We start from the raw sequence: 12,170 nt of genomic DNA, 5'->3' as shown, positions 1-12,170 counted from the left end.
ATACTAAATTATCCATGAAATAAATCCCTGCACATGCTTGGAGTGCCAAATCTGGACACAGAATCTTGATATTGAAGGGCTTAGAAAAAGTCAGCAGGGCTAGAACCATCTTGCTAATGAGAGGGAGAATAGTGGACGCTGTGGTAGAACAGCCGCGTCTGCTAGGTGCCTCCCAACCTGCATTCCTTAGCTGATGGAACATCAACTAAGGAATGCAGGTTGGGAGGCACCATCAGATCCTGAACACCTACCGCTATCCTGAACAGATAGGGCAGGAATTCAAAAGAGATTGATGCATAAATGCTGGCTTATCCTCTATTTTTCCTGAAGTCCCATGAATTCAGCTAGAAACTTGATCTGAATGTGATGGAATATAAGAGGAAGATTCCAGAGCTTCTAGATTGTGTCTGTAAGACTAGGTTTATTTTAATTTAATTTTGAACATTATAAGAAACTATTTCCTGTAGATAGCCCTGAGATTCGCTGGACAGAAAGAAGGGATAATCCCAACAAATTTTATCATTTGGAACTTTGTTACAATTTTATTGCTACCTAATCTATGGGTGTCTATTGTTATTTTTTGCACTTGGGAGATAATTTGGAATTTTGGAAGCAGGTTGCAAGCCCTCTCTCAGGATAGCTGATATGCAGATATATGAGCCATCAGGGGGAAAAAGGGTAATACGCCACAGGTTGAATGGAAGAGAATGCTCTCTTTTGTTATCATTCAACTATAGCTCAACTTTGTCTCCCTTCTCCACAGTTTCTGGGCAAGGAGGCACACTTCCAAACAAAGCACCAAGATGTTTTGTTTTATTTTATAAGAACATTCCTTGTAGAGTCCAGAGTCATTCTTGCAAATAAAACTGATGCTGGGAATCAATGTTTTGCTTTACAACTGTCTTAATTCCTCATTTGTTCACATGGAACTGGTAGTCCTGCTCTGCAACTGGTCTAGAGATGTGGCTGGAGAGCAGGCTTTGAAGTGGATAAATAAATCAAGTGCCCCAAGATTTTCTTTTGCACTTTACATTCCAGCTATTACTCGGTAGAAGGAGCAGAGAACCACCACAATTGTGAAGGAGATGGAGAATTTCGTAAATTAATACTTGAGGATGATGATGAAGACAGAGAGTTTTGGGATGAACCGGTGCCTCATACTCCAGAGGCCAGGTTAGAGATTCACCAGTATCTTGAAGAGAAAAGGAAAGAAAAGGAAAATAGGTATGTGTAATTTTTATATACGAGATAGATGGATGGATGGATGTAGGTGGATGGGTGGATAGATGGATAGACAGATCTAGATAGATGATAGATAAATGGATGGATGGATGGATGTGGGTGGATAGATGGATAGACAGACAGATCTAGGTACAGACAGACAGACAGACAGACAGACAGACAGACAGACAGACAGATGGATGATGGATGGAGGTAGATGAGTGGTTGGATAGATGAACAGATGGATAGATAGATCTAGATAGACAGACAGACAGACAGACAGACAGACAGATGATAGATATAATCCAAGGTCTTATTTTAATGTTTATTTCATGAGAGGCAGGGCAATTGTGAATTGCTGCAAAGTCACATCACCCAAAGCCTTATCTTTAAAATCTTTTCTGAAATGACTGCCATTTTCCTCCAAGATGTTAATGACTGCATCTATAGGTTGTGCTAAGTTGTTCAGTTATGGTTTAATGCATAAATTGCAATTGTCTGGATTCACATAACTTACTAAGCCTTATTTTAGCTTCAATTCTGTTATGGACCAGACCAGTTGCATCAATATCTGATTTTATTTAAGATTGAAATGGATCCCACATCGCAGAAATTTGTGGAAATCATTTTTTTCTCCCAATTGTCCAGTAACATTAGAATCAACCAGGAGGCCTTCATAACAATAGCATCCATAGAGCAAGTTTTGTTGATTATGTTTATATGTTATTATGTGTATCATAATAACCTGAATATTGTAAAAACAAGATCACAAACAGGCTGATTATTTTAGAAGTAAATTAAAACTACACCTTTAGAGCAAAAAACATTAAAGAGGTGTTGCAAGAGATGAGAAAACTTCTCTTTTTGGATTGGAATTTGGTACCCAAGGATCAAACAAGCTGAAGGAGCCATCATCATTGTCTTGATTATACTTGATTTGCTTCCTTAAAATAAGGCATCGCATCAGCGTTCTCTCAACACATTAAAGCAAATGGGATGTTCTTTGTGTGTGTGTTTTAATCAAGAGTTAAATGAAAGCTTTATCATCTTCTGCTGCTGTCTTTGCTAAGTTGCAGAAGGGATAAAAACACACAATAATATATATATATATATATATATATATATATATATATATATATATATATATATATATATATATATATATATATATATATATATATATATATTTTCTGAATATATATATATTTTCTTATTTTGTATATATATATATATATATATATATATATATATATATATATATATATATATATATATATATTTAAAAAAAACATTTTTTGGCCTTTTCTTTTAATAGAGAACAAGGAAACAAAGAGAAATCTCTGCGGACTTTGATCACGCCAGAAGGAAGAGTTTTGAATGTAAATGAAACCAAGTATGTAAAAAAAGATACAATTCATGAACCATTTTGAGCACTAAAGGGTGGGCAACCCATTTCCTTTCATAGGCTAAATGAGGAACAAAATATAATGCTTTTTCAATTCCCTTCCCAAGTTTAGTTACTGGACCTTTGTTTCAGAGTCTGCCCCGTGAGAACAGAAGTCCAAACTATATTATATCTGATCAACGCTTTTGTACATGTGTGAGAACTTTGGACACATGTTCAAGAGGCAGGACCTTGAGGACTTAACCTTGACAACTTTGATGATACACTCTTGACCACTCCCTTGACTGTTCCTCAGCGTTGGATGCTACTGAACTCCACACATATGCTTCTCTGTCCTCTAAAAAGTACAAATCAGATATATGTTGTTCTCCTCCATTCTATTCTCCATGTAGCCCAAATTAATTATTAAAAATAAAAGGACTGTGTAGTAATCTGGATTCAAAGGGCAAAAGGTGATCCCCGTAACAGGAAGATGTATTTATTTACTTACTTATGAAATTTATTTGCCAACTGTCTCACTGTCTCGAGTGACTCTGTACGGCTTAAAATAGTATAAAACCATAGATATTTCTGTCAGAGTTTGCAGCAATCCAACCAGCACACAAGTAAATAATTCAGCAAGATTCATTTAAATAAGAAACTTCTTTATATACAATAATATAAAGCAGATGCATGTACATGATACCCATGCCAGAAGCAATAGAAGCAATAGAAGCAATATTTACAGAAGCAATATATAACACAGAAGCAAGATAATACAGAGGCACTCATACATATACAGATCAGTGAACCTAAGCCATACCCAGCTGTCTACAAGGAATATGGATCCTTCTGTCCCCACTGTGCTGTCGGAGCTGAAGAAGCTTCTTGGATGAGAGGTGAAACGTCTTCAAAGAAGAAACAAGAAAGTCCAGTTGCCTCCTGAAAAAGCAACTTTGGGACTTTTTTCCTGTAGTTGTGTGACAGCAAAGGGAAGCTATTGCAAAGGAAGGGAAAAGGTAAGGTGTTTCCAGCAAGTGTCATGTGTACATCCATGTGCCCTTGGAATCACACGTCACCTTTCGAATCCAAGTTGTTGCCCGGCATTAAAATATAACACTTAACTTTACTGCCACTTCTGTCTCGCAAAGGAAAGGATGACAACTTCTCAACGTGGGAACAAAGGAGAGCAACAAGGAAGAGACATTGCTATCTATCTTCAGGATGTCTCGGGGAACTGAGCATTTTATCACTGTGCTGGAGGAAAAAATAATACAGTGACAGTTGCACAAAATAGAGCTGTAATGTAATGGCTCAAAACTTGATGTTGACAGATGAGAATTACAGTTGTGAGAACTGAAAACACAGCCGAGAAAACTCTGCGGAGCTCCAATAATTTGAGTTGTCAGTAGGGCTATCTTTTGTTAATACAGGTATGAGCACCTTTTGGGAGGTCAGAGGCCTCAGTTCAGCCCCCTGTACCTCCAGAGGCTCAAAGTGATACTTGTGAAAATGGTACTAGCAGCGTGAGACTGACAGTTTTAATGGGTAGAAACTGTGAACGGATTTGTACCGAGGACAGACTGTGGTGTGAAGCACCAAGCCCTGATTTCATTTTGCTGTTTCCCAGGCTGTAAGAAGGGAAACGGGAGCTGCAAGACTATCCTGAATTTGAAACAATTGCTTCTCCCAACTTACAAATAAAGAGATACAGTAAATAAATTTTAAAACATCAGAGCAACAAGAGGAAACCCTCCATATAATATAATATAATATAATATAATATAATATTATAATATAATAATATAATAATATAATAATATAATATAATATAATATAATATAATATAATATAATATAATATAATATAATATAATATAATAATATAATATAATATAATATAATATAATATAATTAATAATATAATATAATAATATAATATAATATAATATAATATAATATAATATAATATAATATAATATAATATAATATAATATAATATAATATAATAATATAATATAATAATATAATATAATATAATATAATATAATAAATATAATATAATATAATATAATATAATATAATATAATTAATATAATATAATATAATATAATATAATATAATATAATATAATATAATATAATATAATGTCATTGTTAAGCCTGGATTCCCCAACGTGTGTTAAGGAAAACAAACTAAACAGAATGTGCAGCGAAGTCAGATAGGAAGACAGGTAAATGTGTGAGATAAGTTTTCTAGTTAACACGCAGTAAAAATACAGATACGCTTGTGCTATCAAAAATATAGTTTATTCCATTTAAGAATTATAGCATAGTCAAATAAACGGTCCATTAGTCATATATCAATTTCAGTCAAGTCTTGTCGGGGATACTCTATTTGCAAAGTCCGTGTTGAATAGCCAATGTCAGTTCACTTACAATAAATCAGTCCAATCTTTATCTTCTCTCCGTTGAGAAAAATCAACACTCCTTCTCTCCCCGTTTCAGCAATAACGCAGTCATCAATCCATCCAGTAATTAGGGATCTTCAAGCTAGAGAGAGCGAGCTGCAATTGCCTTGCTTCTTATATAGTGCTTTTACAACCACACCCTTAATTACATTCTTGCTGTTAAAGTTACACACACTTTAACTAACAAACCATGATACCTTATTTATTATTTTTACCCAAACCAGTTAGGGTAAACAATGTTATCCCTAACAGTCATGTCATGTCATGTCATGTCATGTAATATATCATATTATATCATATAATGCACACACACACACACACACACACACACACACACACACACTGTTTCAGAAACTGAAAGAGTATTTGCTGTGTGAGCAAGGAGGAGACAGCAAGGAGCCTGGGCATTGCTTAGCTCAACTGTTGTGTACTAAAGCTGCTTGCTGCTCTGAAACTGAAACTCCTCTCCTCTCCTTGGGTTTTGCATTTGGAACAGATTTCTTTTCAGGTGGGGAAGAGGAGTAGAACTCCTTAGCATCAGAGCGTGTTAATAATAATATAGGAAATGCTAACGCTCTGATGGTCATTTCGAAAAATCCTTTCTTAGTGAGCACCTAGAAGCCAAGAGGAACATACTTAGTAGTTGCTGATGTATGACAATAGGGTTGTCTAGAAACTGGAACAGCTCAGATTTAGTGCAAGGTTAGATAATTTAAATAATAATAATCTCTAAAACATTAATTATGTATTATTTACATAACTCTAGACACCCACCCACACCCACCCACATACACACACACACACTGAGGGAGAGAGGGAGGGAGGAAAGGAGAATGATAACATGCATGGATGATAATACAAAGATTAGTTAATTAAGTTTTTTTGCCAGTAGATGTCTCTCTTTCTGCACAAATGTGTAGCTTTGAATCATGTGGAACTTATGCTACGCATCGCATCATGTTTCAAATGAAACACAGCCCTGGGTTTTATGACATTAGCCGGTTTTTTAGATTTTGCAAATCTATTTGGGGAAGGATGTGTATCTTGCTAACTGCTGTAGATCCTCCCATCTTGAATACAAAACCACAACTAATTGAAGTTTTGACCCTGCCCTTCATCCAGTCCAGTCTGTCATGCCCAGATCTTGCTTCTATTATTTCTAGGCTTCCTTTCTCCTTGGAAGATGACGAAGAAAACAACCGGTTCATCTTGGATCTTGGTGTTTACAGGTCAGAAGGATTTGTTTTATTGGCTCTTTTTCTGAGACTGTTTAGGCAGGCTGTGAATTTTGATTCGGCTTTTCGTTCACAGCCGGAGAGAAGAAGAAGAAATATAATTTTGCATTAAATAAAAGATTGCACCCAATCTCTTGAACTATGTACCTGTACATCACTCTGCTTTTGATGGGACCTCGGGAAACAGATGTCTATGGAGATATCAGTCATCCAGGTCATGGTTGTCTCAAAGGTGCTTTTTCATGAGGCAACTGGACTTTCTGGTTTTTCTTTGAGGACGTTTCGCTTCTCATCCAAGAAGCTTCTTCAGCTCCGACTGGGTGATAGGGAAGAGCTGAAGAAACTTCTTGGATGAGAAGAGAAGCGTCTTCAAAGAAAACCCAGAATGTCCATTAGTTTCTTGAAAAAGGCATCTTTGGGGTTCAGGGAACAGAGAAGTGCTAAGCTAAATTATCTCCTCCCTTTCTCTTCCAGACATTTGGACATCTCCTTCCTTAATGTTGATGTGCAGCCCACTTATGTCCGGGTAATGGTCAAAGAAAAGGTTTGCATTATTTGTCATTATTTTTTTTCTTTTTCAAAGCCTATTTCATTTGGATTTGTTTTCACTTTATGATGTGGGCTTCCTATAAGGAGGCCAGCTCTGCCATTCTGATTCTGTATGGTTGTAAGAAAGACATTGAAGAGGCAGAGAGACAATCGTGTCACTGCAATCCTAGGCTGCATTAGCAATCAAGATCATGTGACATATGAGTACTGCTTTATAAAGCCTTAGTAAGACCACACTTGGAATACTGCATCCAGTTTTGGTCGCCACGATATAAAAAAAAAGATGTTGAGACTCTGGAAAGAGTGCAGAGAAGAGCAATAACAATGATTAGGGGACTGAAGGCTAAAACTTATGAATAAAAGCCTCCTTCACTGGAGGCTTTTAAGAAGGGACTGGAAAGCCACTTGTCAATCTATTCTCCAAAGCACCTGAAGGCAGAACAAGAAGCAATAGACAGAAACTAATTAAGGAGAGAAGCAACGTAGAACTAAGGAGAAATGTCCTGAGAACAATGAATCAGTGGAACAACTTGCCTCCAGAAGTTGTGACTTAAATAAAACACTGGAAACACTTAAATAAAACACTGGAAGCTTTTAAGAAGAGATTGGACAACCATTTGTCTGAAATGATATAGGGCTTTCTGCCTGAGCAGGGGGTTGGACTAGAAGACCTCCAAGGTCCCTCCCAACTCTGTTATTCTGTTATCATATACAATAGCCTTTCCCTTCCTAGGGCCTTCTGCCAGTTTCTGACTCCTCCTAATCAGCATTGTGTGAGACCTTCAGAACTGATGGATAGAGGAATCAAAGCTGCATTCAAATAGGGAGCAGCTTGCAGCTTAAACAGGGAAGGAAATTTGCAAAGGTTGCAAGACCTCGGAGGTCTTCAGTACCATCAACCGTTGACACATGACCTAGTCACTTCCATATTGGACTCCTGCAGTGCACTCTACCTAGGACTGCCCTTGAAAAATATCCAAAGTTTTAGCTAGTACAGAATGCAGCAGCCTGAGCAGTTACTTGAATTCCTAGAGTAGCACATGTGACACATCTGTTCCACAAGCTGCATTGGTTGCCAGTTTGTTTCCAGGTCCAATTCAAGGTGCTTTTTTTTAACCTAGGAAGCCTTTCATGGCATGAGGCTGAGCTACCTTCCCTCTATCCCCCTCTCTCTCCCCCTCCCTCTCTATCCATTAGATCTGCTAGAGAAGGCATGCTGCCGGTACCATCAGCTAGAGACCTACATTTAGTAGGTCCCAGGAGATGTGCCTTCTGTGCTCCGGCACCCACTTTAGGGAGCATTCTTCCCTCCAAAATGAGGCTAGCTCCATCCCTTTAGGTATGCTGGAAGGCCCTCAAGACCTTGATAGGTTAATGGCCCTGGAGATGGAACCGGAGACAAGCTCCATTGCTGAGCTGTCTATTATTTTTCACCCTTTGCCTAAGGTTTGTATCTCTGTGTTACAATATTTACTGTTAATGTAATTTCTGCATATAAGTGTGTGTGTGGTTTTATATGGGATTTTATTCATTATGCACCATCTAGAGTCACCTTTGGATATGGGCAACTATTTAAATTTGATAGATAGATAGATAGATAGATAGATAGATAGATAGATAGATAGATAGATAGATAGATAGATAGATAGATAGAATAGAATAGAGAGAGATGGATAGGATAAATGAGAGAGATATGGATGGATCGATAGATTGATAGATATGATAGATGTAGATGCTATATAATAGATCGAGATAGATAGATAGATAGATAGATAGATAGATAGAGAAAAAATGATTAATAAACAGACAGAACAAAAGCAGTATAAAACTGAAAAAATGAAGGGATCCTCTCTGATTTTCAGGAGAGTAAAAAAATAAAAGAAAATAATGGCAGGTAATAGAGTTAGTGCTCTTTGGTCTGAGCTACCTCAAAGATTTGTTGGGTGTTTTTTTTTTAAAGGCATTTCAACTTGTGCTACCTGAAGAAGTAAAGCCAGATAGCAGCATTGCTAAAAGATCTCAGACTACTGGACATTTGGTCATCAACATGCCAAAGGTGGGACAAACATTTAACAGCGATATTAAAGTGCAGTTTCTTTTTTTTTAAAAAATAAAAGTTTTTTATTTTTATCACAACAAAAACAAACATAAAACCTTCTTTCTGTTCCACAGTGTCAGTTGAGTACATATTTCTTCGTGCACAAAATACAGTAATATCATACATATTTAACTTGTATATATTTATGAAGTGCTGTTTCAACTTTGACCTGTTTGCACAAATATCCTTCTCCTTTGCTGCCCTTCCTTCATTTCCCTTCTTATCTTCCTTCCTTCCTTCTCTCCCTCCCTCTCTCCCTTCCTCCTTCTTTCTTTCCTTCCTTCCTTCCCACCCTCCTCCTCCCTCCCTTCCTTCCCCTTCTTATCTTACTTCTTTCCTTCCCTCCCTTTTTCCTTCCTTCCTTCCTCTCTTCCTCCCTCCCTTCTTTCTTCTTCCTTCCTTCCTTCCTTCCTTCCTTCCTTCCTTCCTTCCTTCCTTCCTTCCTTCATTCCTTCCCCCCCCTTACTTCCCTTTTCATCTTCCTTTCCATCCACCCACCCTCCTCCCTTTTTCTGAATTTCTTCTGAAATGTGATTCCTAATCCAAGAGGCAGGTAGCCAACTTCCTTCAAGTTTTCGCCATCTGTCTTGTCTTGCTCATTAATTCAGGCCGTGCCTCTGCAGTGACAGGTTTGCAGCCTCATCAATGGCTGGAACCCTGCCTGAATTTTATTCTTTGGAGCAACATCCCGCTCCACCAAAACAAATTTCATTTAAAATCCATCTCTTATTAGTTTCAGAAGACCCACTTCGATACATCGGTTGCGAACTCTTAAAATCCTTTGCAGAGTTTTTGGAGTTGTTTTTTTTTCCTGATGATTGAATATTAAAATCCCCGTTGATTTATATTCTGGCTTTTCATGTTTAGAAGGAGGCTTATTCCATTTTTCTGCATCATCACGGGGTACATGTATTATTTTCCACCCAGAAAAAAATATGCCCTAAACCCCAAAGGGAACACATTGTGATGAAGCAAGTCTCATGAGGCTTTTTCGTTAGCATTTATACCATCAGAAGTTCTACCTTTGGGAAATCATAGGTGAATTACAGCGGTGGTGGGCTGCAAAGTGGTTTAACAAGCGGCTCTGTGAGCGTGCGCGGCGTTCAAAAAAACCACCAACTTGAACCTAAGCAGCTTACCTTCTAGGGCAGCCGCGGTAAGTAGAGCAGCTGAGGCGTGGAAATCCACAGTGCCGTGTGAACCAGCTGAGCTGAGAAAGGTGGAAATACAGGGCAGGATAGGGCAGGAGTGGGTGGGCAGGATCAGCTGATGATCGGAACTACCGGTTCTCTAGAACTGGTCTGAACCAGCAGCAGCCCAACCACTGAATTACAGTGAGGAAATTGTCAGTACAGGGGTTTTTCCCCCCGTTTATTCATTTCAAAGAGCTTTTTAAAGGCCATTAGAAATTCTCCTTTAGCATGCTAGGGTTTCCTGGCTGAGGAATTCTGGGAGTTGAAGTCCACAAGTCTTAAAGTTGCCAAGTTTGGGGACCTCTGTACTAGAAGCCTGTTGAAGTTTACAGTTGAGTATTATTTCGTTTATTTATTTATTAGATTTTGGTCCCATGTTTATTACAAGTAATTGAAGGCGGAGAACATACCTAATTACTCCTTCCTCCTCTTATTTTCCCCACAACAACAACCCCGTGAAGTGAGTTGGGCTGAGAGGGAACGACTGGCCCAAAGTTACCCAGCCGGCTTTCATTCCTAAGAATACCAGAATAACAGAGTTGGAAGGGACCTTGGAGGTCTTCTAGTCCAACCCCTTGGTCAAGCAGAAAAGCCTATACCATTTCAGACAAACGGCTGTCCAATCTCTTTTTAAAAACACTGGTTGGAGCACCCACAGCTTCTAGAGGCAAGCCGTTCCTGGCCCAAGGTCATCCAATCGGCTTTCACACCTAAGGTGGGATTAGAACTCATCGTCTCTTGGTTTCTAGGCCAGTACCTGAATCATTAGACCAAACTGCTGTGTTCAAAAGGGAGAATGCTAAAATGGAGAAACATAGGCAGAGAGGCTGCATTGCAAATTCAGTTGATTTTTTTAACAGGTATGAGATTTTGAATCTGGACTTGACTTGACTTGACTTTCCCTCCCCTCTTCCCTTCCCCTTCCCCTTCCCTTTCCCCACTCAGCCAAGGGAATCTGGGCGGCTTACAATTCTAAATTACGATTTCTAGCCCAGCCTTTTCTACAGAAGAAGCCAAGGAACAAGAGAGTTAGTACAGATGCATCAGAAGATCAAAGAATACCCAAAAATAAATCATGACTATAAGGATTCAGGGATTATAGAAAGGCCCTGGATTGTGTCAGCCATGTCCCTTAGGAAAATGGGAATCCCAGAATAACTTTTCATCCTTACGGAAAATTTATGCACAGGGCGGCAACATGACAGAATACTCTTGTTCCATGTTGACAAAAGTGTTGTCAGGCTCTCTCCTCTTATTTATGCAACCTACATGCTGAATACATATTGTGCGGGAAGTTAGATTGGAAGAGGATGAACATGGCTTTAAAACGGAAGGGAGAAGCATCAATACACTTGCCCTGTAATGATGATAGAAGTAGTCCTTGTTTCACGACTGCTGTAATAGAATACCCTATGGCTTGAAATTCTTGGTTTGGATAGTGTTTTTTTAAACAGAGTTGTCGACCTCACCCCTTTCCTAAGAGGTCTGTAGGGGCGTGCATAAGCGCACCAACGTGCCTACCGTCCCTGTCCTATTGTTTCTCTTATTCTTCTTTTATTTTTCTTATATGTACCCATTTCATGTATTCACAACTATGTATACACTTATACTTATTATCTTGTAAACAATTGGCAAATCAAATAAATAAAAATAAATAAATAAATAAAGATGTCTGGAACATCTTAACCCAAATTTAGTTGTCTCAGCCATTAAGTTTCACACTTTTAATTCTAACTTAACTTCTGTGGATCTCACTCATATTTAAGACGTCCCTGCTGGGGCATGTGCATTTAACACATTTAAATTAAAATACATTTAATTATTATTTTTTTAATTTTGCTGGTTTGAATTTGTAACTTTTGTTTGACAAACAAACATATATAGATTAATATATAGCGTTAACAACCATTCATAGTTACAGTGGTTGTTAATGGGGATGAAAAAGGAATTTTGTGACTAAGCCTCATATTTATGACCTTTACTTAAAGGAAAGGAAAGCAGATCAAGAGTACAGTCAGTTT

At 38.0% G+C, this 12,170-nt stretch overlaps 1 protein-coding gene across 2 annotated transcripts in view; it reads left to right on the top strand.

Moving 5' to 3' along the window:
- Positions 1-12,170, top strand: part of DNAAF11 (dynein axonemal assembly factor 11) — a 36,444-nt gene that overhangs the window by 8,979 nt on the left and 15,295 nt on the right. For both annotated transcript variants that reach the window (XM_026678542.2, XM_087962192.1), the window contains exons 6-10: positions 1,039-1,224; positions 2,537-2,614; positions 6,238-6,303; positions 6,784-6,853; positions 8,819-8,914. In XM_026678542.2, coding sequence (XP_026534327.2) covers positions 1,039-1,224; positions 2,537-2,614; positions 6,238-6,303; positions 6,784-6,853; positions 8,819-8,914 — 496 coding nt within the window. The remainder of the gene's footprint in view (positions 1-1,038; positions 1,225-2,536; positions 2,615-6,237; positions 6,304-6,783; positions 6,854-8,818; positions 8,915-12,170) is intronic.

The sequence above is a fragment of the Notechis scutatus genome, chromosome 3 (genome assembly GCF_049901735.1).
Source record: "Notechis scutatus isolate UNSWTSFEM ecotype Mainland chromosome 3, rNotScu1.2, whole genome shotgun sequence".
Taxonomy (NCBI): Eukaryota; Metazoa; Chordata; class Lepidosauria; order Squamata; family Elapidae; genus Notechis; species Notechis scutatus.
The sequence above is the reverse complement of the archived record's forward strand: the minus strand, read 5'-3'. Positions and strand labels throughout refer to the sequence as shown.